The sequence below is a fragment of the Salarias fasciatus genome, chromosome 15, assembly GCF_902148845.1.
Source record: "Salarias fasciatus chromosome 15, fSalaFa1.1, whole genome shotgun sequence".
Taxonomy (NCBI): Eukaryota; Metazoa; Chordata; class Actinopteri; order Blenniiformes; family Blenniidae; genus Salarias; species Salarias fasciatus.
This window is the reverse complement of record NC_043759.1, coordinates 19,388,900-19,415,819: the sequence shown is the minus strand read 5'-3', so window position 1 is coordinate 19,415,819 and position 26,920 is coordinate 19,388,900. Positions and strand designations below refer to the sequence as shown.

The window sequence follows — 26,920 nt, the reverse complement described above, 5'->3', positions numbered from 1 at the left end:
GCTCGGTGCACAGGAGCGCATTGGCTGTTGTGTTTTTTTCATAGGGGTCTCAAAACTACACCGAGATTTGGAATATTACGTTACAGTCCGGCTGGAAAATGGCGACTGTCATTCATAATCCATTAAAATCGTAAGTACATTCCTTTTGTGTAATTTTACCGTGGTGTCTGTTTGATTTTGCCAATGCGAATCAAGTACACGTGGAGTTGAACGCGCTTTTGGATGAGAAACACTAATCAAACACCTTTCAGTTGCGCTTGGACACTGTATCTTCAGGTATCGCCACCCTTTCGCTGTTGTTTAGTAATGTAATTAAAGCGCTGGAAGCGCGCACGCCGTGCAGGGAAAACATCTCCATCTCCGCGCGTAAAATCGCCACATCCACGTTTGTGCGTTCTGGGTTTCGCTCATCCAGAAAAGTTGTCAACAATCTTATTTCTGGAATGCGCCTGATAGAAGTTCGCACGCGGGGCTCTTTGTCGGTTTTGACCCCGTCGATTTGCATGGACGTTTTCATGCAAGCGGTGCCACAAAGCGCGCATTGAGCGCGCGCTGCTGCGCGTCTGTCAGATTCATATATACAATGCACAGCGGGTTATTGTGTGTTGGGTTATAGAATCATCTCCCGTTTATGCAAATAGGTGTAACGTATGGATACATTTCTACTTTAAATGTGTACTATATTGGTGACTGAGCTGTAAGATCGATACATAAATACCCAGTTACGTAGCTTCTTTACAGCTTTTAATGCAGCAGTGTGATCTAAACAGAATATTGGTGGGATTACTTGGTTAAACTTTTATTCCAGAACATATTTCTGGATGTTTGTTTGTTTTCATGCTGCTGACAGCAGCTTTTATCTCTGGCTGTGTGAAATGGACCACACAGTTATTCAAGGAATGGACTGCGCAAAATGCCATGCTTTTATTATGAGGATATTCATCTTACGCATCAGACTGACAAATAAGGCAAATAGCACTTGATTTGTCGAATTGCTATGATTTGCAGTCTGTTTCTCTCTCTCTCTGTACAGTTCATGTATTATTTAAGCTCACATCGAGCGCTGTCATCAGCAGAGCAGTCATGATATTGACTTTCGTGATTAGAAACAGTACTTCAGCATTAAAATTTAGAGGTTTTCCTTCAGTCCACAGTGTATTAAATCCCCTATTTTGTGAAAATCTTTGTTGATTGCAAAAAAAAAAAAAATGTAACTGTACAACTGCACTTGATGGGGAAAGGGATTTAAGCTGCTGCATATCAAAACAGATTAGACTGGAGAGAATGTAGGTGTATGTGTTTTGCCTTTGTGTGTCCACTGTGCATGTAGAGCAGCAGATTATGAGTGTCCCAGTATTTTTCCCGGGTCCATCTGTTAAGAGAGAGGTGCATATAAAGAAAAGCAGAGTGATGCTGGGGCGAGAGGGAGGGATAGAAGGAGTCCCATCTGCCCTTCACGTGCAGCAGGGGCTTTCTCAGTCAGGCCCCCCTCTCATATCTACAGAAAGAGAAAACAATGTGCATGTGTGTCAACTGAATGCAAAGACCCCACTCTCCAAAACAGGCATGAACCCAGAGCAAAAAGAAAGAAAGAGCGAGAGAGGACTGTAATGAAAACTGTATGATAAAATTCTGTAGGAATGCAAGAGCCAATATCATGTAACAGATGACTTGCAGCCATGGGAATAAGTGTTGTGGTTTACTTTCCACTCGGCTCAGTGGTTTGAATCCACTTTGTTTGAAACAATGGGCCTGACTTCTCATCTGTCCTCAGGATGTGGCCGGTAAATCATATGCACTCAATAAGGACATGGTAATAATCTAACCCTTGCTCTGCTGCCAGTGCTCAGCTCTGAAAGATGAATTATAACCATCAGCACCTGGCAGCAAGTACGCTTTGCTTTCTGAACCGCTTCCAGGGATATTTACTTGAATGATTTAAAACTCTCATTTTTACAAAGACTTCTTTGTGATTGAAACCGGGAGGCCTTGTGGGACGGGACTTAATGAGAGGCTGACATGAGAGGTATTCAAATAAGCGTTGCAATTCGTATGCAGAGATGTGCATAATATGTTACACACCCACTTGTCTTTCTTATCATTAGGTAAATAATGAATAATGAGAATAATGAATATGAGAGCTCAGGTGGGAAGTGGTTTGCTTGTGTTTGCACAAGGATCAAGAAGACGTGGGCTGAGATTACGGGGAATGTAAAGGAGATGTGGAGAAAGAAGGAGGGGGGGTTGCTATTGATGTATTTGAGGTTGTGTGTTTCAATCATGTGTTTTGTTGCAGACGTGCGTAGACGTGCACCCCTCCCCCAGTTTGTGTGTCAGTGAGCGTGAGTGAATGATGGAAGTGGGTTGGGGGGGGGGGGGGGGCGAAGGAGGAGTGTCTGTCTGGCTGCTTCTAGGCCGACTGCATACGTTTATGCTCCAGCCTCGGCACAGCAGCGAACCCTGGCCTTTGTCTGTCTCAGCTCGAAGAATGGGAATGTCCGGGAATGGTTTCCAGGCATGGGGAATTAAATGGCCGGGAACGTTTTTTTTTTTTTTTTTTCAACAGAAAGCTCCATGCAGGGATCAATCTTATTTTCCATTCTGCACATGCAAGTGGCACAGTGTTCTGCTTACTGATGCTGATGTGCACTCCTTGCATTTGGCACATAGATAGCAAGCATATATAGCATCATCTATAAAACATGATCTTTTGGAGGGTTTTTTTTTTTCTTTTTTGCTGTTCTTTACTGACTTGAAATGAGTTATTGCCTAGCCCCCGGTCTGCAGTTTTTCCTCCTTCCCCCCCCCCCCCCCCCCACCCCCCCAGTCCATGGTTCAACAACAGCAAGAGCATCTGAATCAGGGTTTCCCCTCTTGCAACACCCTTTCCTCTTCAGCTCACGCTCTGCCTCTCTCCTTCCCCCCTTGTCTTTTGGGCTGCACTCTGCACCTTTCACTTTTACACCCTTTGTGTGTCTGTTTGTGCACATACAAGGGTGCGTGTGCGGGTGCGCCCGTGCGTACACACACCCGTGTGTTTGAGAGAAAATGAGTGTGACAGGGTTTGAAAGGGAACACGTGTGCCCCAGGACATATCGAACCCCCCCCCCCTTTCTCCGCTGCCCTCCCATTCTGCCTCCTGGGCCCCTCCTCCTCCTCCTCCTCCTCCTCCTCCTCCTCCTCCTCTCTCCTTCTCCGTCTAACCCCGCTCTGCTTCATGCTCTGCCTACAAAGTGCCACAAGACACCGATCAGTACCCACACGCTGTTACCCTTCCCCGCGCTTCCTCTCAGGCCCCTTTCTTAATCCGAGCCAAAGCCGAGCAGCATCTCTCTTTTCAATCTTACGTCAAATATCTGATTAAACCCCATAATTCTCTGACACTGAGTTTCCTTCAGAGATGTATGTATTTGCAGTTGGCTTATCTACAGAAAAAGAAAAAAAAAAATCAGTGGGAAGTCCTGCACGTCCTCCTGATTGCTACTTGGAGAAAGACCGACTTGTTTATACTGTTTTCCATTACTTGGTGCTCAGTGGTCTCAATGAGGTCATGCAGTCAACATCAAAACAGGCGGTCGAACTGTTGCAGTTAATATGTAGACTCCAGGAAACTCTTCTCAATTCGATATGAACTGTATATTTCTGCAACAACCTCATGGTTTAACGTTCTCGTCTCAAAGCGAAGGCTCTCCAGTTTTCGTCCAGCTTTTTGTGTGGATTTTGTGTGTTTTCCCAGTGTGCATTGAGTTTTCTCCAGGTACTTCACTCACCAAATATTGAATAGAATTTACTACAATATGCTGATATGATTTGTATTTTAAGAGCATTCCACTGTATTGCACAAAATGTTTAAACTGAACAATGATTTGAAATACATTATTGAGCCCTTATGTTTAAAAAAAGACAGGAAAGGAGAAAGTGCACCGTGTACAGTGTCTCAAAACGCTTCATGATAGTTTTACCATGTGGTGTTATATTTTTTACTGTGGAAAAGTGCCAGTAATTGCAGCAACAGAGTAAAATGTAACACTGACTTAGTTATGCTCCACACTCACTAACCCCGGAGTCTGCACATGCATGCGAACATGCCCCCAGACACACACTCAGTCTGTACTGAAAGCCAAGTTATTCCAATTAGTGGCATCACTTTGTGGTAGACCATATGAGACTAAATTACACGTTGGGTTTCTGTGCACCTAAAACATTGTGGTTCATTTCCATGTAGCAGGTATAATCCAATTTGAATTCCTAAAACACTCACCATATTAACAGTTTGAACAGAGCCTAATTTAAAGGTTTCTCTTCTAAAATAATGTACAGGTTGTAGAGTCCCTGCTTTTATTTGTGGTTGTGTAGTTTGTGCATCTGCGAGGCAAATTGTGGCAAGTGGTGTTTATGCATTAGATGCTGGATTTTTGCCGATCTATTCTTTTATCTGAGTTTTTTCCTGTGAGACAGAATATCTTTACATGATTTGTGTGTTGCTTTATACGTCCCGTGGCAGAGTGTGTTTAATATCCGATGAACTTCCTGTGATGTTCTCAGAAGAGGCCTCACCTCTGCATTTAGCTGATAAAGAAAAATGAAAAACATGTGTTTTTCAGATGAGGAGGACATAACAGACAGGGATTTTCTTTTATCTGGTTTTATTTAACACAAAGAATACAAATAAACATGATGGAGGTGGCTTGTGTGAGGAAGAGGAGACCGAGAGAGGAGGCAGGAGATGACTGATCGGCTTCAGAAAGGGTAAAATGCCTAAAGACCGCCTGTCAGCAAAAAAAGTCTCAGACAGGAACTGAATATGACATTATGATCGCTTTGTTGTGATAAACAATCACACAAACAAAGAAAAGTGTTGATTCTGTATGTCTGAGAAGACATTACTTTTGGAAAGTTTATGCTTGAAAAAGGACTGAAATAATTTTGGTCAGTTGTCTTGAACCTGTTTCTCTTGTCAAAATTAACTTTTTTAGGCCGCAAAGAAAAAAGATAGAGTTGAGAGATTTAAAATAATGCTGATTTATGCTTCTACTTGTGGGCCCTATTAGTGATGAATTATTCTCCTGGGTGAAGAGGAAGAAGACGGGCTGTGAATCACACAGTGTGGACCTGATGGGTTATGGATTCATCATATAATGATGAACTTAATGTAAGCTTGAATATTCATGATTTTTTTTTAGACTAGATGGAAGTACTTCAAGTTCAAAGCAAATGAAGTTGTCCTTTTCAGCTGGTGAATGGGGTTTTCTTTTAATAAATGATTCATGGACACCTGCTTGAGTAGTAAAATAAACAGGGTAAAGCGGTGGGACTGAAATGCAGAGAAGGGCCTGTCCTTCCCTCATCTCCTCTCCCCTCTTTTTAACCAACACTTAGCCCATCAGAGCTTCTGTGTTTTGCGCTCCACAGATTAACAATTGTACACAAAGCTTCTCTGTATTCGTATGGGAGCAATTCAGACAAATCATAGTGGTACACACACACACACACACACCACACACACACACACACACACGCACACACGCACACACACGGCAACTGCAGATTCCATCAGTATCCAGGAAGCTGTTGTCCAACAGGAATGCGTTCCCCTTGCCCGACTTGCAACGCTCAACTTATGTAAGCTCCATCAATGGGATCAGAAGTACAGTCAACTAATGGGTCCAAACGGGAGCGCAGCACCGTTTCCTATGGTCGCCTCCGTGGCTTTGTCGGTGCTGAAGACTCTCTCGCCATGCTCCGATGGTCTTCCAGACACTCGTGCCAACTGTTCCTTTACTCTCACATAATGAATATTGTGCACGGACAAATGCACGGCAAACAGGCATGCACAAACACGCACTTATGTAAGAGTTTATGAAGCCGCCCGGGGACGTTACGCAGACGCTTTGTTGTTGGAAATGGGACAGACGCATACATGCGATACAGGATGACACAGGGACGGGAAGAAAATGAGGGAAGAAGGATGAGGACAAATGCCCGCAGATCTGCACACGCACACATGTACGTGTACACACACTCCAGTCCAGCCAACAGATAGTGACAGCAGAGATGGGACTCTACCTCTGGGAATGTGAGTTACGTGACAGGAAGTCTCTTCTGGAGATTCAGTTTTGGCCGGATTAATGCGACTCCTGGTCTGTGAAAACACGCGTTGCCGAAAAGCACCAGCTGCATTCTTCATTTCTGTGGGTCTCCCGGCGGAGACCTCGGCTCGCACCGCCACATGCGTTTAAGCCCAGACGTCATACATGTGGCCCTAAAGGTGCACACGGAGGCAGGAGTTACTGCTGCCGTTGCAGCTCAGTTCTAACCGCCGTGAGGATTGGAAAGCCAGGTTGTATATCACGGAATAAAATGCCTTTAAATGTTTGTTTTTTAATCCAGATGCTGTGACTTTCAGGAATCACATCTGGTTGTCGTTTCATTTGAAGAGGTGACCCTCTCTGACATCAGTCTGCAGTTGTTTGTGCTCAAGTGTACAACAGAATAAAGCTGCAGAGTCTAGAAAATGATGCTATTATGCTTTATATGACTAATCACAAATTACTGGGGGATAGAAGCACTCATTAATGTGTAAAATGTACATGTTGATTGTACCCTTGGCGTTTTTATCTTTCAATGACTCCTCAGAGGGAGTTTCATTCATTTCCTGTTGCATTGAGCCCCGTTTAAGAGTTAACTTACAATCCTGAGTAAGAGTCGAGCTATCAGGTGAGTCTGAGAACAGAGAAAACCACCGAAGTCTTGAAATGTAAAGCAGCTGTCAGACGGAGAACTTAAACTCCTGTCTATAGTTTCCCTTTCTATTCATCTTATTCATTGTTATATTTCATTCTTCATGCCTCTCCTCTTATGTAACCCTCCACCCCTTTCCCTCCTCTCCCCGTACCTGTCTCACCTCCCCCTCCCCTCCCCCCAAACACTTATAATACTTCATCCACTCTCCGCTCCCTCCGTCTCCAAACACTGCACATCTTTGTGAGATTCAGTGTGACCAGAGTGCTGGTCTTTGTCCAGCTTGGCATTCTTTACATATCTGTGCAGAGTATCTGCAGACCGCCCGGCCGGGGGGAGAGCGACGGCTGACGGGCCGGGAGACACATAAACAGAGCAGGAGACGTTATCCTGCGGCTCTGGAGGAACTGTGGCCCTTCTGGTGTCATTTAAAAAGAAGTAAAGCATGTTTGACCTCTTCGTCACTGAAACATTCCTCCGCGAGAAGAAAGCCTCCTTTAAAATGTGGCTCCTTTGCCAAGGCTTTTAATCTTCTGTAAAAGTGAGCTAATCCGGGTTTGTTTTGACGGCTTCTAACGATCTAAGCTGCAAAACCCCTGCCTCCAGTCCAGACCGAGGCCGCTGAGATTATCGATGGCTCGCCTCCTGATTTATGCCGCCTTGTCGGTTGGCAGTGTGTGTGTTTGTGTGTGTGTGCGTCTGTGTGCCTGCGCCCATCGATCAGTTTGATAGGATGAAGCAGGATTCGCAGGATTCATCATCGTTTCCTGTAGGCTTGCCCACATTGTTCTCATCTTGTGTTGGCATTTCTCTTTAGCTCCTCAGCTTTCATGCTGCTTTTGATTTATGCAGTGGTTGCCAGATGATCGGGGGCCAGAACGTGGAGAGTTTGCGTTTTACTGAGTGCAAGATGGTTTCCCTTCCTCTACCTGTGCTCAGGCTCGGCGATCAGTTCTACAAGGAGGCCATCGAACACTGCCGGAACTACAATGCCCGGCTCTGCGCCGAACGCAGCGTGCGCATGCCCTTCCTGGACTCGCAGACCGGCGTGGCACAGAACAACTGCTACATCTGGATGGAGAAGCGCCACCGTCAGCCAGGTGAGGAAGACCGCAGAGGCTGAGAAGCATCAGTAACGCGCAGAAAACACACATCTGCGTTTTAAGAGTCGATGGCTCTTTACATTCTGCCTCATCCTTCGCCATAATGGGGAAGACTGTTTTTTTTTTCAGTTCTTTTGGATTATACATTTTCTCTTTGACATTTTGTGGGCAGATGAGAGGCTGTGCTGCTCTGAGCGTCTGTGGCAAGCTGCTGGAGCATTTATTCCATATCCTTAAATGCTGAAACGGCTTCTCACGAGCCTCCAGCGTCTGCTCTGCGTTTGCCAGTGCAGTGGAGCAAGGCAACAAAGTACCATTGTTTTCTGTGCCGAGTTCCAGTCACTTTAAATACTTAATGAACAATTAAACGAGACATTTTCATGAATTTACTTGGAAAAAAAAACCCCTGTTTGTGTCGGACAGTATGTGAAAAGAGGACATGTCAGGGGAAAGAGAGCGTTTAGTCAACATACTGCTTCCCAACCTCGAAGTTAGCATCGCCTTGGTTCCTTTGACATGTTTTTTCATTGGATTTATTTTATATAAAAATGCTGGCGTGTTTTATCCTTTCTGCTAGCTGAAGAGCAATTTCAGGATTATTAAAAGTCAGGAACTGCTCCGTTTCTGAAACGCTGCTGTAGGTGGAAACAACAGAAAGATGTGGTTAAAAAATGAATAAAGCAAAACAAACACGACATAATTGCAGCTCGTAAAAACTGGAATTGCAAATCCCAATGCACAAAGCAATTAACATCACGCGCTCAGGTGTTTATTTATTCATTGCACATCAAATTGTGATCCTCAACATATTGCGTCTCACAGGTTTAACTGATATCACGTGGTTCTGTTACTGAGTCCTTAATGATCATACATGTTATTATTAGAAGCAGCGAGACGCGCAATAATGAAAATCACATCAGTTTATGAACAGAGGGGCAAAACTTTTCATTATGCCTCTAATTTTAGCCGGTTCACCACTTCCTTTGACAAGGGCCTCCGCTGTCAGTCGTTGCAACTTCCACTGTAAATGTGGCAGCTTTTTCAGCCAGATGCTCTTCCTGCCGCAACTGGAATTCAAACTGTGGTCGGCCACAATCTGACAAGGTTGACAAGGTCAAGAAATAACCCAATGCACTTGCGAGGAGGGGCGATTATCAGCCACTCTGAATTTCACTAAGTGACGTCTTGTATAAACTGCTGGTTGAAAAATATTTAGTGGTTTTATAGAAGTTGTTCAACTGAGCCTGGTGGGAAATCAGAGTTGACTCCAGAAAGCCACCTTGTGATATGTTATTATATGCAGTACGTGGACCAGAGAGTGGTATTGATAGTAAAAATCAAAAAGTAAAAAACAGTTCAGAATATTGTTGCCAGCATACATTAAGGTATGAAGGACAATTCTCTGAATCTCCTTCCTCAATAACAAAAAAATCCCGTCATCCCTTCCTCTGGATGTTTTATGAGCTCCCACTTGCTGATTTATCCTGAAACAGGCAGTCAGAATGCGTTATGCACATCTGGTTTGTCTGTACAGCCGGAGGGAACAATCCGCTCTTTACCGAGAGCCGGACACAAATAGCCTGCGCTCCATCTTGTATGCAAAGCCCTTCAGGCCACACCCTATACTTTGTGGCAGACCTAGCACACATTATATGCATTTATTCTGGGCTTATCCCTGCCCCTCCCTGTTTAGATTTTTTTTTCTCTCTCTCTCTCTGCTCATGCAGACATAAAAACTGTCCTTTCCCCTCATCTCTGTCTTCTAATGATGGAGTATGATTAAAGGCCACAGCACACGTTAAACAAAGTCAATGTATGCTTTGTTTGTGGTTTGTTAAATAATCACCATGCATGGTTGATAAAAATCTTCGTGTGTTGTGTTATACACACCTGCGTGTGTGTCCAGGTCAGGCAGCAGGACAGATGTATACCTACCCTGCTCGATGCTGGAGGAAGAAGAGGCGACTCCACCCTCCCCTGGATCCACAGCTCCGCCTGTGCGAGCTTCGCCTCGGTGAGACAAGCAACACACACACACACACACACACATGCAGAAAAGCATCTCAATCACAGCGGACACAGCAGTACCGATCCACAGTTGCACAATAAAAGTCAGTGCAGCCACTGCATGTTGTTGTTTTAGGGTTAAGTTTCCAGCTGCGACCCTGATCTATGTATTTTGTTTGGGACTGTTGTGGAGCCGAAACGCTCGCTATCTGGCCATCTGGCTCTGGTTAGCCAGTCGCTCTCGCCAGGTCTCCAGGTTCATTCTCCTCCTTGAATCAATGCCCCTTCTCACTGTTCTGTGGCTGTAGAGACGCACACACACACACACACACACACACACACACACGTACACATGACTCTTGCTCCCCGCTGCAGCAGGAGCACCCTGACTGGGCCTCTATAATCATTTGTCCATGAGGCATTACAATGTAAGTGAGTCTTATGAGGTGGAAGTGTGTGTGTTTTTTTATGTGCATCCATGCACGCATACAGTATGTGTTTGGGGGGGGGGGGGGGGGGGGGGGTTTTGGGAAGGAATGCCCCAGGAACCCGATAAGGGTGGAAGTAAAGGCCGGTCTTTGTTTCTGCTTTTCGACTCCATTGTTTCCTTTTCGCTGTCTTCCAGATGTAATATAATACTGCAGAGTTTTCCTGCTCAGACAGATTCTGCTTTAAGCAGAGGGGATGGGGTCTCTGGAAAAATAAGCAACGGAACAACCATTCAGTCTACTGAACAACGTGAAGGGGTAAAATAAAAATCGAGAGCTGCACTAAAGTTGAAAAGGCTGAAAGCAAAAGAGAAAAACTCCTCAACTTTGTTTTTCAGACACCCAATTGTGCAGTTTGGCCTAGATATCTATCAAAACATGACAGAGGAATGTAAATTCTGCCCTCCCTGGCTTCAGCAAATGCTTTATGTTTATTTAATGCTTCCTGAAAAGAGAGGATTGTCTCCGTGTGGATACATGCAGGCCGTGCCACAAGGTTACACCGAAAGAATCTTTAATTCCTTGTTTTCAGATCCCTCTCTCACTTTTTTGTTTTCTCCATGCTCCAGTTCACTTCAGAATCTGCTTCTATGAAGCCATTTTGCTTTAGTCAGTTTGTTAAATCTGCTTGTTTTAAGACGTGTTTAAAAAGTCATCTAACTTTGCTCTTGTTGAACAAGTAGGAGGTAAAAGACTCACAATAAACATTCTGAAAATAATTAATAAGGAGCTTAGTCATGATTCTACATTTAAATATGAAGAAAAAGTTGTTTCTCTCAGAGGTGAACTTTCAAACTACAGATTCTTAGCTTAAATGTGAGTTATTATTGTGAATATTAAACCCTAAACTGAGAAGATTCATCCTGCTCTCTAGGCTTTATCCAAAAGGCAGGTTTTAAGTCTGATCTTCAAAGTAAAAAACCATGTTCGACCTGTAAATTGAAAGGAGGAGCTGGTTCCTTATGAAAGGAGCTTGATAGCTGAAAGCTCCAATAAGCAGCACTTGACACAACAATGAGACAAACATCTCCTGGTTTGGTAACGGCGTGGTTGTTATAAGCTTAAAAGAAGAATTTTAAAGTCTAGACTTGAGGAACAAAGAAGAGAAATCGATATGAGAGAAACACTCTGCTCATGTGAAAAAAAAGAAAAGAAAAAAACAGCGACCTGCTAGATGAAAACTCCAAGTCGGTTCAGATCAATAGGGTTTGCATAAGCGCTGGCGTTCCTTTATAAGAAGCTTTTTTGCTGATGGAGGTAAAACAAAAAAAAAAAACCCTGTCAAAGAAAACATGAGGCGTCTCACGGGCATGAAAGGAAAGGATACAAAGAGGAGCAAAGGAAATCAAGGTGGGATTCGGTGTACGGAGCAAAAAGACTGACAAGGCGCAGAAGTCAAACCCACAAAGAAATGAGAGGAGGAGGAGGAGGAGGAAGATGCTGCTCTGCATTCAGTCAGCTTCCTCTGTTGTCTGCAGACGTGCCGCCGCACGCTGCCTCTCTTATCTCATCTGCGCCTTCATTGTGTTTTCATCCTGGTATTAGAGTTCAAAGGAGAGAGTCGGTGCTGCAGCGAGTTCATCTCCACGGAAATGAAAAGAGGTAAAAGAAGTATGAAGCGACAGGAAAGAAAGCAAAATGACAAGTCAAAAAATTAAACAAAAATATATGAATCTAAAAGTATATAACGCTGCACACCTGACATGTTTGCTTCAGGTTGACGTTGAGTCTTTTTTTTTTTTCCCACTTTACAGTTTTTCCAAAACGGCCATGGAGGGGAAACATTTATACAATGTCCACACTGTTACTGATAACTTGGCTCTGCGTTGCCTGCTTTGGCAGAGTGGAATTATGGTAATTATGTCTAAATTACTGAGCCGCTCGCAAGAAACCGAGCCTCGGGAAAGTGCTTTCTAGATAGAATAACTGCAAAAAGCCGTACGCTCAGAGCTTTAGCAGTAAAAGTGGACTGAACTGTTACGAGCCTGGCCTGACGCGGAATCGCCACTTCCCGCCTCTTTGTTTTCTGCAGGGTTTTAAAATCACGTGTTTTATTTATGAGGTAGCATTTAAGCATTTAGCATGGACATGCGTGTTGAATTCACTCTGTCAGCAGCAGGATGACACACAAAACGGCATGGAAAGTAGAGCAGCTCGATTAAAAAATAATGCAGAGTCATATAAATATTTCGACACGAGGTCTGGGCGTGATTGTGGCTCATGCAGGACACGTCTTCACATTTCTGAAGTGTATGAAAGAACAACTTCCCCAGCTTGGTGTCGGTCTGAAAACGGTGAAGCTGAACGATTTCCTGAAACGGACGTTTTTATGAAGAAAAGCTGTGAATCCACAGTTCGTAACACACTCGGCTGGCGATGCGATGCAGATACACACACCTCAATCGCTCTTTTCTGTTACTTTCTCCTGTTTCCTCTCTTTAGAAGCAGAGCTGGCCCCCAAGCGCGAGGGACCGCCGGGGGAGGCCACGGCCTTGGAGGCCCTCCTGAGGGGCGACAGTCTGCTGGAGAAAAAAAACAGCATCACGAAGGAAGAGGAGACGTTGCTGGAAATACAGGTATACGAGCAAATCAGCTTTATCGAAACGATCTCACAAAAACAGTATTTTTTTCACTGTTTTTTTAAAGCCGAACTTGTTGAAAAGTTGCACAGCTGCAACATTCAAAATCAAAGTGGCTCTTTTTGGAAATGTCTTCAGAATGCACAGGCCTCTGTCTTCAGGGTAAATGCAACATTTTTGAAATAACTAGTACTGTACACGGGCGATATGTTTCTGTCAATAGTGTCAGTCTAATCCAAGCCCAGAATTGAGCCTTGGAGATTCCTACTGTGAGGCAAGCGTGTCAGCCACTCCATCACCGCTCCGCCTGACACCTTCACATAATTCTATTTTTCTGCAGAGAGTCCTGGAGGCAGAAGAAAACGGGGACAGCTACCACGACGACGACGATTTTGAAATAGACACTCCGAAGAGAAAGAACAGAAACAGAGGCAAAGTGAGTGTCAAACACTAAAGCTGGTGCTTATATATTTTTTTATATGATAGAGGAAAAAAATCTATTGAAAATAATTGAAAAGTATGATTTCAGACATATTATCTGCTGTGTTTGCTTCCAGAACAGAGGATCAAGTCGCAGAAGGACAGAGCCTGCGAACACGGACGACCAGGATAAACCTTACGTCTGTGACAGTAAGGAAAAACTAAATTTGCTCCGTTTACAGCGCCATCCTGTGATCGGCGCCATTAGTTTGTACGTTACCTGCTTTTCCTGAAAGCGACAGAGCTCCTTAGTTTTAACGGTTAGGGGAGGATAAAGTGTTTTCCCTTCATCTTCTGGTGACAGCCCTCTCTCTGTCTGTTCCTCTGCAGTCCTCTGCAGCATGAAGAAAAAGAGTTTGCTGTTATCTCAGCCCTGACTAGCATGCCACTTATGTACCTGGACAGAGTCCAGGAAAGAATGGATTGCCATGGGGATGTGATAGAGACGCTACTATATGACCGAGCCAAACAAACCGATCTCATCCTCATTTTTGTGTCTTGATCTGTCTTTTCCGTTATTGTTTTGCTTTTTGTGTCTCCTCTGTTCCAGATAGATACAAACAAAAGTTTAACTCAAAAAAGGCTGAAGAAGGTATCTGCACCTGTCGCCATCTTGTCTTTTTATTTAGGGGGAAATACATCAAAAGGGGCGCCTGTTGTGGGAATGGCTGGCTGAATGCTAATTTCTTCGCACCGCTGCATTGCTTTACAAACGCTTTTACGCTAGTCCAGGCTGCTCCGACAAAAGCACTGCATGACACTAACGCTAACGCCGCGCGCCCCCATGCTTGCTCTCGTCGCAAAGCATGCGCCGGACGACGCTCGGGCGGCGGTTCAGCTGACGCGGCGGGGAGACGTGCATGTGGCGTGACTCTCATGGGTAGCCATTGCAGAAGTGTTCACACTGAGAGGGTCTGGGGAGTATAACTGGACGCATTTTGAATCGAAACAATGAGGCTAATGAAAAGCGACAGCTACAGGAGCGTGCTGGTGAGCTGCGAGATGAAGAACTTCTATAATGGCTACGGCTCCATGTGCTCACTGAAAAAACAAAATACTTAGATGAAACCTTGACAAGCCAGCGTGTCATAGGTAGTCAAAATAGTTTTGTCCAATCAAATGCCTGATTTTACATTCGCTGTGTGTCTCTTGTGTCATCTTTATCAGTTATATTTTAACTCATTCTCACTTCGCTGTCGGATTTGAAGGAGATTATTAAACCTACAGTCGTATTTTTGCTTCCCAACAAGAAAATCCATGATTCCTGTGTACACTCCTGCATGATTCTGATGGTACCTGTGCCGCTTTTTTTTATCTGTAGTCTGTGGAAAGCGCTACAAGAACCGGCCTGGCCTGAGCTACCACTACACCCACACCCACCTGGCGGAGGAGGAGGGCGAGGAAGAGAAGGAGACGGAGATGGCTCCGTCTCCTCCGCACAGCTCCGACAACCACAAACGTAAGACCTCTGCTGGAATTTAATCAAATCAATCAATTTGATATTATAATGCATAAAGTATTTATTTATTTTTTATTTGTACATGTTCATATTCTCGCTCGCAGCCCAGAAGGGCCCAGACGGCGCCATTATCCCCAACGACTACTGTGACTTCTGCCTGGGAGACCAGGACTCCAACAGGAAGACGGGGCAGGCCGAGGAGCTGGTGTCCTGCTCCGACTGCGGCCGCTCTGGTGAGTGCTCCGTCTGCTTTCCAGTCGAGAAGACACTTAGAAAAGACAATAAAATGGACGTGATCGTCGTATGTTTATTCGCTTTTCGACACCGGTCATTTGGATTGTCACGGCATAACTGAGTACATGAGTTTGCCAGCCAAATTAGTTGGCCCCACAATTGCATTATATTGAGTGTGTTGTGTGAAGTTGATGGAGAAGGGTGCAAATGTCACCAGACCTTAACCTGTATTTCTGTCGACAAGGTAAGTGGTATCTTACATCAACTTTGAGGTTTCCTCACAAACCTTTGGTAACAAGATTCTATTAAAAACAGATGGCAAAATCTGCTGGAACACTCTACTTTTGTCTGCTATTCATCTCATTTTTGTTTTTCTTTACTTCTTTTTCTCCACAGCCTTGTTTGTGTGTTCTTTGCTTTCTTGCGCTGTTTCTCTTTTCTTTGTCAATTTTTTTTACCATGTTTCTGAAGTGGTTTATAAATGTAATGCAGTAATGCATCACAAAATAATCAAACAATTTTTTTCGGAGAGGATTCTTTGGAATTATCAAAAATTGTGCAGCATCTAAGACCTTTAAAGTCCTGATATGAGCCAAATGTGAAACTTACCCGTTGCTGTGTGTTCATGTCAGGTTTTGGTGTTCAGTGAAGAAATCATCCAGCTTGCCTCAACGTCTTTTCAATGGGTTTTCAATGAGCCTCACAGATCGTCAGACTTCCAGAGTTTTCATGTGAATCTCTCAGGATCTGCTGCTGTCCATCTTGCATGCTCCTCCATGTCTGCCTCGCCCATCCGTCAGGACTTCTGCTTTCAGACGACATGCCTTCACTCCTTTGTTACTCGGTTTCCATGCATCACCCTACGGCCCCTTTTCTTCTCCCAACACTTGCCCAGAAGACGCATCGCTGGGAAATCTCAGCAAGTCCGTTTTCTTGAATCCGCCGCAGTCCGATCACAGAGTGTTGGGTTGAGCGCGATGTTTTGGATTGACGTTTGTGGCCTGTGTCTGTGTTGCTCTGACGCTGATGTTTTCATGGTAGCTGGAAGAGGAGGAGTGAAGAAGGATGGGAGGAAGCCGAGCGCTCTTGAGGAGTTGTTCGGCAGCGCGTCCGACAGCGAGGCCTCCACGTTTCATGGCTTCGAAGACGCAGAGGCGGAAGACATTTGGTTGTCAGACGGCTGAAGACGGGGCGTCCTCACGGAGAGATTCTCTGATTAAAGGTTACGATTGAGGGAACAATGGAAAACTGAAGACTCGTCATGGACTCCAGAGACTCGTCCTGAAGACATTTCTGAAAAGTCAAGGGACTATTTTAAACCTCTGGAAGAGTTGTTTTTGTTTATACATGAAGCTTCTTCTGGGAAGATTTTTTTTTCTCTTGGATACAGTGATTTATCTTTTTATTGGATTCAAATTCTTATCTCAATAACAAACTGTAATATTCTGCTTGCATTAGATAATCAAGCTCACAGGAGAGATTATAGAAAATAAGAAGCAACTATCAAAACCTTTTCACAACAAATAAAGACGTAGCAGGGGAAGGGATGCACACGGACTCGTGAGTCACCCCAAAGACAGCAGGGAGATGAGAGGTAAGAGCCAGTCACCACCCCATCGCGCCTCGCTGTCTGTCTGGATGACTTTTATCTGTAGATGCTGACGAGAAGCGCTCATGGTGTCGCCTGCTGTCGGCGAACGTCAGTTAAAGTTAATCCGTTCAAACGGCCACAACCGTTTCCTGTCCACAAGCAGCAGCTCGACCGTCTCACCGCATTAACTCTGCTCCACTGTCATTTGTTTTTTTTTTGTTTTTTTTTTCACTCATTAGAGGCTGATCAGTGTCTTTGGCATCTTTCCAGACATGAATCGAGGATTGTGGTTCATTCACGGCTCATTGACTTCCCATTGACATCGACACTGTGATCACTATGGTGACAGCATTGTGTTGCTGTCGGACACACGAAATCCAACAAGTCGTAGATACTTTACCTCAATATACCAAGTTTATGTGTTGATACAGTTTTAGTTTTATTTGAAGTTAAACAAAATAGATCTTGACTGTTCTTGCATGATTTTCCCTTTTCTTATTTGCTTATTTACTTTCTTTATGTGTGTGGTGTGTGTGTGTGTGTGTGTGTGTCAGTTTGCCTATGCATATGATTGATTGTGTTTGAGATTTGGAAAAGCTCCACAGATTTGTGTGTGTAATTCATGCTAGTTCTCACATTTGTATTTACACTGCAAAATCTTTCTGTTCAGTTAGATCAGTGTGTATCTGATACAATCCCACACTCCAAATATGTTTGAGACCAGTAGTTTCTCTCTCTCTTTCTCTCTTTCTCTCTGTCTCTCTCTCTCTCTCCTCACCTCCTGAGCTAAAGCCTTCATAACACTGAGTAGAACGATCGTTAGAAATGTCTTTGTGATGTTCAGTGTAACATGAAGCCTGGTTAGATCCTGGTTCAACAAAAAGTAGCTCACACAGACCGCAGAGTGTCTACCTGCGTGTCTGGAAGGGAAGGCAGAGACGTTTACAGGTGGTTGATGGCACACAACACACACACACGAATCACACACACGAATCACACACACCAAACACATGTCAAAGCAGTATCATGCACGATGGATGAAAATACACACCGTTCAGCTCTGAACACTGGTGCAGGCGCCATACACCAACGAACATCCTCGCAGACACGCAAATGTCGTTGTGCACAAAGAAATATACATTTACATATACAAATTGAGACGCACGCACATGCATAGCTTGGTCCTTTGAAAAGGAGAAATTTGAATGCAGGGTGAAAAGGGTATTATTGGGGAATAAAGGATTCTTGTCAAGTGGTGATATTTATGAAAAAATAGTTCTTGAGAAAAAACAAAATGAGATTGCAGAGTTTTAATCTGCTGCAGTTAAATGATCATATTCCTTTCACACGTCTTGAAACCCGCTCTTTCTCCCTTTCCTTTGTTATCTCGTGCCGTCGCAGGACACCCGACCTGCCTGCAGTTCACAGACAACATGATGCAGGCGGTGAGGACGTACCAGTGGCAGTGCATCGAGTGCAAGTCCTGCAGCCTGTGTGGCACCTCGGAGAACGATGTACGTATCGGATAAGGAGGTCTCGTCCAATCATTATCATCCCCACAAACGTCAGTTCTCACTTTGGACTAGCGAAACCGGTTTGTTTTTTGTTCGGTTTTCACACGCGAGCTTCTTCTTTGAGACTTTCACTGAGACTGAAAATAGACATCTGCATAGAACTCAGCAAAAACAAGCAAGCTAAACATAAAATGTTTGCAATGAATTCATATCTCGTTAATGCCTACAAAGTATAAAAAATAAGCCACAGAGTCAGTCTTTTGAACAGCTCTTGATTATAGGCTGTGAGTATTGTGATGAACTGTTTTTTCATGCTTTACCGAGTTGTTCAGGCACGTCTTAACAAACTCCTGCTTTTCTGCACTTCTCCTGCAGGACCAGCTGCTGTTCTGCGACGACTGCGACAGAGGATACCACATGTACTGCCTGAAGCCGCCGATGACCCAGCCTCCCGAAGGTACCGCAGCACAGAGCCGCTCTCGGGGCTTTCACTAAACACCGCCGCAGCGATACTATACACACATGTCGCGCTCTGCATGCGTGAGGATGACTACAGACGAAGGCTATATATGGAAGAAGCACCGATTTGAGCCTCTGTCTTTCTCTCTGCAGGGAGCTGGAGCTGCCACTTGTGTCTGGACTTGTTGAAAGACAAAGCCTCGGCCTACGGAGAGGCCTAATAAAGCCCTGGAAAGACCTACACACACACACACACACACATATATGTTTCTAACATTAACTCTCTGAGACCGTCAAACACTCACACACACACACGTTCAGCCATGCTCCAGTGCATTAGCAGGCTCAGGGCACAGACGTCCACTACCTCTCATGTCGCCACGCGGACACTCGACACATGCGGACGCCATCAGTGTGAAGTCTTGACGGCGAGTCAGCGAACAGCAGCTTTGCCATTATTCAGTCATTTCTCTACCTCACCATTTAGCGGACGGCAGAAAAAAAAAAAAAAAAAAAAAAGCCAAAGCGAGACTGACGTCGGCCGACACTGTGTGATGCACGTCTTTGTTTTCGAACACACCCACGATTTTGAAGTTGCGTCGCTTTCTTTCTTGGGCTCTGGAAGGTTTCCCGTGAGGAGCAGCGAGCGAGTTTGACTGATGTTTGTTTGAGCTCCTGCTCCTGCTCCTCTCCCGTGTTTAGACCTTACAGTGACGTTCCTTGTTTTATATCTGGACAGACTCTTGTGTTTAGTTATGCCATCTCTCAAAGGTTTTGTCAAGCCCCATGAAATTTATAGAGGCTGTTACGGGGAAACGGGGCCATAAAGTCGGCCGGCGATCAGTCCTTTTTGTAGCATGGTGAATTATGTCCTCCGTGCCGGTGTATTTTTCCATATCTCAGTCAGGATTGGGGTAGATCCTCTCATCTGGTCCACAATAATCCCCTCTGCTGAGTTACCTCACCAGCAGACCCGTCCAAAATACACTTAAAATAAATGTCTTCAAGTCAGACTCACACCTCTCGCTTTTCTCCAGGCAGAAACTGAAATCTTTAGCGTTTCTGTTTGTACATTTTGTTTCGACTCTATTCCTCCATTATATTTATTACATACCATTTTCTTATAACATGAAGTTGTAAATCGTTGTCTTTCTCTTTTCATTTCTTTTCTCAAAGTGTTTTTATTTGCTCCCCTTGTGTATCTGTCTAAAAACATCCCATCTTCTGACTTCTTCACAAGTCAAACCATAATCCTAATAATTCAGCTTGACAGTATGGCAAAAATGAAAAAGAAACACTTCTTCATGATTTTACTTGTCAGTATTACCATCCACATTTATCAGTGCTGGAAAATCAGTGATTCCCAAATATTGTGCCTAAATTCTCCATAAAAAAAAAATCTGCATCAGTAGTGAAGTAAAGAAGAACAAAGAAACCCATGTAAAACTTTTTTTTTTTGAAGATATGAAGTATAAGCACGACATGCCCGTTACTAAATGACTGAAGTTAAAACTAGAAGTTACAATGACATGAAATTAATATTTTCTTGGTTCTCATTTAAACATTTACAATCCTGAACAGATTTCGACATTTAAGTTCTCAAGACACTTGATTATGTAGTCGTGGAGTCTGATAGCGACCATCATCTGAATTCTTATTGTGCAGATCAATTACTTTAAAATGATCTCCTCTGTTTTTGGTGTCGAGAGGGAGAGAAAGAAACGGACACATCCTAATCCTTTGTTTATCAAACACCAGTTCCGATCTTTTGAAATCGCTTCACTTCCTATGATTTCTTTATATTTTCCATTTTTTCCTTGAATGTGTACCTCGGCAGTCCCAGAGAGGGCCTCAGACCACAGTTTGGGAACCACTGTTCTCAATCCTCCATGCATTTACTCTTTGGTACAGACCGGAGGAAGCGGTGTTGTTATTCCTGTGTTTCCTCTGAGGGTTTCTTTATGAACTTATAGCTATGAGACAGAAGTTGGTTTGTTTGAGTGACTTGGCTGAAAACCAAATTCTAAAACCTTTGAAAATACTTTTTTTTTTTGTTTACTTTGGATAATTTGTTTCTTACAGACTTTATAAAGTGGTTCGATCCTAAAATAAACTCTATAGAGAACACCGTCGGCTACACGCGTGTATCCATTCTGCATTTATGTTTTGTTGTTGTGAATTTGTATTTGATATTGCTTTTTCATGGACAATCATTCTGCCTGTAGCATAGACACATTCTGTAAATAACACACACAAGGGTTTTGTTGTGCTTTTTTTTTTCTATGGTGGGTATAATGGCTCTGCGTCTTCCTTTGGAATCGATGTCTTTTTATTATTATTATTATTATTATTATTGATGCCAGTTGTGTGTTGTATTTGTTAAAGTAAATGTTACAATATATGTTTGAATAAAAACATGTCCTTAATTCTTGCCTCTCTGTATTTAATACAAAAAAACAAGAAGTTTTTGAGTCATCGCTGTTTTTCACATTCTTATTACGGTCAAAATCGGAAGAAAACAGCGATTATGGCAAAACTGTAGTTGAATTTTCAGTGTATTACACCATATCACCACTAGAGAGCGCTGTACGACTGAAATAGCTTCTGATCATTTTCTGTACCAAAGTAAAAGTGAGTCAGCAGCTCAGAAAACAGCTTCTAGGAAACTGAGCATGATTCATTACAGCAATTAAACAACAAAAAAATCCAGTAAGTCATACAGTTTGTAAAATCTATAATTGTCACTATGGTGACAAGTTTAAACAATTTGTATTCAGTAACAAAACTGCCATTAAAGATGAATTCTTAACTCCATGATGTATAATCACTAAACTGCAGGACAATTACAGAATTGTTTTTCTTCAGCTGTATTTGGACAAAGAGTCCAGGAGAAAACACAACATGTGTTTCTCATTACTGAGATCAGCAACATCACCATCAAGTAAGTAAAGTCCAACCAGACTTCACGAGATAAAACCTAAATGTTTTGCAAAATACCTGCTATCTGTAGAAAAAGGGGAGACACAATTGTCTTAAAAAAAAAAAAAAAAAGTTCAGCTGATCATTTGCTCAGGGGTTATGTAGATTGGGGTAACGACAATGCCGCTGATGTATAAAGTAAATACTCAAGAAGTGGATGTACAATGACCTGGATGTTATTACAGTTATTTGTTTCTGCTGCATAAACCCATCAGCTGTGACTGTAAAGGACCAGAGTTTCACTGTGCAGCCTGGCAAGAAAAAAAAAAAATCTTATTGCATGAAAGAAAATTGCTTTGCATGATTTGTTTTCCCAAAATCAACAGTGAGCCATTTGGAAAATTATTGCTTAAAATCTTAATTTTCTTTTTCATTTTCATATATGGACAATCTGCATGTCTTTTTTTCGTCCACTTCATTAACATGAGCTTATTAGCAACAATTAATCATTGTCAATATGACACTGAGGTGGAACTGTATTAGTGATCAATAGAACAGTTCTCCTCCCTCTTTAAACTGAAAAAGTCATATGAATTGTGTGTGTGTAACAACAATCGTGGAGTGAACTGACGAAACAAGTCATAACTGTGTGGCACAGTGTTATTCTGCAGGGTTTTTTTATTAACAACAATAATGGTTATTATTATGTGTATTTTGATTGTTGTGATTATTGTGGGCACTTGAATAAACCTTTAAAAAGTCTTCTGAATATAACTGTTTTAAATTGGCCAATATAAAGAAAACATTTTTAAAAGTCAAATTGCTTATTCAGATGAAGATTTACAGCTTTATATAATCATTGTATATTTCAAGGCGTTCCTTTGCAAACATCCTGTTTTCTGAAGTGAAGCATAATGTAAAAACCGTGCAAGTCTCTGATGGTCCCTGATTGACAGTTCAATTTGTCACTGTCCAATCAGATAGAGGTGTAAAGAAAACAAATTTGAGACAACATGCAGTTTTTATGATTTGCATCTTGGAACAAGATGTTTGCAGCAAAGGATGACATATATTTTTTACAAATGCAAACCTTTTTTGCAAATGTGCAAATTGCAATTCAAAATGTGCTTCCCTGGATCACTGCTCTGTAAAAATGTGTATGCTATGAGCTGCAGTTAGCTCACTGGATCAGCCTTCGTCTCCTTCTTAGGAGATCCTGGTTCAAGACCCAACCATGAAGAAACATTTTTAGAGCAACACAGCTTGAGTAGGTACGGTCCATTTTCTTGTAATTATCTAGTGTGGTGTCTCTCGTGCTGTTCGTCAAGTAGTGTTGGACCTCAAGTTATTTCTTCATGGAGGAAGACATTTTCACCACAGTTGTTAGTGGGACCTTGTAGATTTTGTGCGGTCACGTTGCCTGAGGGGGAAGTCCACATTGCAGATGCTACAGTTTGAGCTTCCCAGACAGTGGGATTTTTTTTCTTTTCAAACTTTATTTTAATGGAACAGAATTGCATAAGACAAGGTGAAAAGACGCATGGAAAACAAGCAGGTGTACTCTTGAACCTACATCCATTTTGAACAATGTGGCCTGACAGAAACGTGCAAAAGAGAGAAAGTGGCAGCCGCTGCGTGAAAAGAGACGCCATCCTTCTGTTGATCAGTGTTTCTCTCAGCAGTTTATTACCATCTCAGTGATGATGGACACAAAAGTGTTTGTGGCGAATGCAGGGTTCAGCATGAGCTGCGACATCATGTCTCTGCCCTTCTCTCTGGTGCTCACGGAGCACATGGCACGGTGCCATAAATTCACCAGCGTCCCACCTGGGAGATAATACGATTGACAATTAATGATCACATTCTGGAGAATGGTATTGTACGAAGATTAATGTGAGTGTGTGTGACTTACCAAGTGCATTGTTGATGCTATTGATCCAGGAGAAGGTAGTTAGTGTGGTTCTCCTCTGTAGTAAGATCAGCAATATCAGGTGGATTATCGCCCTCCTAACATGAACAAAGAAGACCGATGAGAGGAATTCCAAAATTAGACAGGTTGTAGAAATGCGACTCATAATTTAGAAACATGTATTTATCTATTTTTTTTTACCTTTAAAAGTCGAGTTGGCATGGGAGCAGCAAACATGACGGCATTATCCAGTTGAAATGGAAACGCGCTCCGGCTACATACTCAGCTGAAACCATCCAGTTGTTGGCGAAAGAAGTCTCCACAGGGGAGTACGAGCTCTGCCTGAAGGAAGGAGAAAAGATACAGATTAAACAGACAGTTCAGCACGACAGGAATCATCTATGTATATATTTTCAGTTACTGCAAAGAAATCTTCTGAAATCCAACACACTGATCCTTTAAGTCAAGAAGTCAACTCCTTACTTGGCTTTGCACACTGCAGCAGTACGCATTGAGGTCATTTGGCCGTCCCAGAAGAGACCAAGGAGTGCGTCTTTCTTCTCGTTGTCAGGAAGGGTCGAGTCAACCGAAGCCTTGAGACCCTTCAATCACAGCAGTAACAGCTTTAAGAGTTTTAACATTATTTTGAGTTGTAGTTTCACAAAGATGTGAAGGATTAGGAGGAGACTGACTGAGGTAGAGGCTGAAATATCCTTACTCACATCTAACTAGGTTTCAAACCCTCATATAAGTCAAACAATGATAAAAGTAATTTAAATAATGCATTTGTAAAGCATTAAACAATACGAATCAAGTCTCTGGAAGTCTTCAGAGTGATCTGATCTGGAGTACAGTTTCACATACTGGTTCATTCATGAAGTGAGCACACAGAAAAGTTTGAAATTGCACTAAATACGGCAAAAACTACCAACGACAGACAGAAAACATTGGATTTTGATGTGTTTTGAAGCAGGTAAAAAATTCTAATGATTTTTTTGGGATCATTTTCTGAAAAGATCTAATGAAATGTACATGATGTACATGGAAAAATGCTGGGAAAATCAGTGCCATGGAAAACAATCATCTGACCCTGAATAATCAATTAAATTCTCTTTGTAAAACTGTGTTTGTTTGGTTTTCAAATACCTGATAGAAGGCATCCCACTTAGCTACAACCTCAGGGTACTTAGCTGAGCAGTCAGCATAGGTAGTACAGTACTCCTCAAAACCATCGGGATTCTCCATCTGAACCTGGAAGATTCAACATTGAAGACGCCATCATCGTCAGTAAAAAATATTAATTCCCATATACTTTTTCTCAAAAAAGTCTCAATTTAATGCAGCTGACCACATACCGTCACTCCTGCTCCCAGCATGCCCTGCTCTGCGGCACACAGAAATGGAATTGCAGAGACAAAGTAGTTCTGGCCTGGAGACGAGAGAAATATGTTAATTTATTTTTTTATTTATTTGATTTTTGTTTATGGGTGTTGTATGTGCATGTATGTTTATGTTGATTCGTCATACTTACAGGCCCACCAGCTGTTAGGAGAAATGCACATGCGGTCCTCTGTTTCTACCCCACAAGTGGTTTGACCAGTTGGATCAGCCAGACGTCCTACAGAAACATATTGTCAGCTGATGCCGAGATCCTTTGCTTACAATATTTTTTACCCTCCACATTTACAGATGATTTTTATTCATTAGGGAGAAAAGAAATATTTAAAAAAGTAGAAAGAATCCTACCTGAATTCAGTAGCCATGAAAGCTGCATTGGCAATCCCCACATGCAACCGTCGGATGGATTTGGTCCCATGCTTCCCATGAAGGGAGCTGTAGAGGCTATCATCAGACGGTTCATGCTCATGCGGTGAAGATAATGCCACGGGTTCACAACCACCGTTTCACCCTGCTTTGGAAATTCATTCAAATCGCCGGCTGTTTGTGCGAAAAGGAGGAGACGGTTTGCTCTGGGACCACAGCAGAGCTGCAGAGGGTGGCTGCACATGCCAGGAGAAGGCCGAGGACTGCCGGTCGCAGCATGGCTGAGGCAATGGATCTGCAGAGAGCAACTGAGCCAAGTCAGCACTGGACCGATGGAGTGTGTTGGACTGGTATACATCCTGCTCACACCCACCCACCCACACACACACACACACACATGCGCACACACTAGTAAATGTGACCTTCGATTTATTGAACCGTCTTTGACAGGTTGACAGGGGTTCACTAGGTTTTATGTTCAGGGGGTGCTTAGCCCCCAGGAGATGCACAGGACGAGCGTGAAACTCCACAAACAAAGACTGAGAAATTATTCATTATAATTTCAGTTTTTTTTTTTTTTTGATACAGCACAACTACATATAAAGGTTTCAGAGTAACAGTGTGTTTACAGCTGCAGTTCTACTTCGTGTGGTGCTTAGCCCACCTACGGGCTTCGCTATTGGTACCCTCCTTTGGCGCCAGCCAGACACTGAGACAGATCAAAAAAGTTGCCACACCAATCATGCCCGTGCGCTGGCACACGCCCCGCCCCGCTCCCAAGCGGATATAATCCAGGAGGCCTGAAGCGCTCCCTTCTTCTTTCTCAGCCTGAGACAAGACAAAGACAAAGAGAAGATTACGAAGATGGACAAGCCGGCCTGATCTGAGTCGCCTTCCGGCATCGGGCCCTTCTACTGCGCAGATGCGACACACCGCTGCTGGAACAAGACCGGCATGGCCGCTGCTTCTGAGGTAAGCCTCTAGCTCAGCGTGCTTCCTGGTCAACCTGCCTTCTTCTTCCCGCTGGAAGAAGTGGAGCGCCAAGCTGCCTTCATGGAAGCGGCATGGCTGTTCAGACTGAAGTCGCATGGCAAAAGATCAGATACGTATCGGATTTAGGACCACATATCCAAGTGGCCTGAGTCGCATTTGAAAAAATCGGATCTGTGTCATTCAGACTGTCATGAAAAGATCCGATACAGGTCGCATAGGGGCAAAAAAATCAGATTTGGGTCACTTCAGCCTGCAGTGTGAACATAGCGTTGGAGTCAGTTGTCAGTTGTTCCTGCTGTTGGTTAGATAGTGGGGCACTCGTTTCTGTTTGTGGCTCTCAGTTCTGTGTTTTGGTTTTAGGAATCCTTTGTTGTATTATCTCTATTTTTAATTACCTTTTGGCTTTGTGTTTTTGGTTTCATAACTCTAGAGTCTCTTTTTGTTCTCGTTTATTCTTACTTTTTGTCAATAAACAACTTGAATTTCCACGTTACCATCTGTGGTCTTTATGTTACTGCCTTTCCCCATCTCCTTAACGAGCTGGTCGTAACATAAGTGGGGGCTCATCCGGGAAATGAACCCGGGACCTCTCACACCCGAAGTGAGAATCATACTCCTAGACCAGGGATGGGCAACTGGCGGCCCACATACGGCCACACACCCTCCCTTATGGCCCCCTC

General features: G+C 43.3%; 1 protein-coding gene and 1 pseudogene across 2 annotated transcripts; one reads left to right on the top strand and one right to left on the bottom strand.

Annotated features, from left to right (window-relative positions):
* Nucleotides 1-14: 14 nt before the first annotated feature.
* dpf3 (double PHD fingers 3) lies at nucleotides 15-19,175 on the top strand. 2 transcript variants are annotated; one of them, XM_030109784.1, is made up of 12 exons: nucleotides 15-130; nucleotides 7,681-7,841; nucleotides 9,751-9,858; nucleotides 12,782-12,915; nucleotides 13,259-13,354; nucleotides 13,476-13,548; nucleotides 13,949-13,990; nucleotides 14,720-14,857; nucleotides 14,962-15,090; nucleotides 18,084-18,196; nucleotides 18,572-18,653; nucleotides 18,809-19,175. In XM_030109784.1, exons 1-12 carry the CDS (start codon nucleotides 99-101, stop codon nucleotides 18,874-18,876), a joined length of 1,176 nt encoding a protein of 391 aa, XP_029965644.1. In that variant the 5' UTR covers nucleotides 15-98; the 3' UTR covers nucleotides 18,877-19,175. The 2 variants fall into 2 exon arrangements, with proteins under 2 accessions (XP_029965644.1, XP_029965645.1); XM_030109785.1 differs by lacking the exon at nucleotides 13,949-13,990.
* A 4,074-nt stretch (nucleotides 19,176-23,249) lies between these two features.
* LOC115401538 (protein LEG1 homolog) lies at nucleotides 23,250-25,568 on the bottom strand (annotated as a pseudogene).
* Between the last annotated feature and the right edge of the window lie 1,352 nt (nucleotides 25,569-26,920).

What these genes read in the sequence shown, in the direction of transcription:
- dpf3 (XM_030109784.1), top strand. Translation starts at nt 99, where the DNA reads ATGGCGACTGTCATTCATAATCCATTAAAATC. An exon ending in TAAACCTTACGTCTGTGACA is followed by an intron (nt 13,549 to 13,948) that starts GTAAGGAAAAAC and finishes CCTCTGTTCCAG; the next exon opens with ATAGATACAAACAAAAGTTT. An exon ending in GTGGCACCTCGGAGAACGAT is followed by an intron (nt 18,197 to 18,571) that starts GTACGTATCGGA and finishes CTTCTCCTGCAG; the next exon opens with GACCAGCTGCTGTTCTGCGA.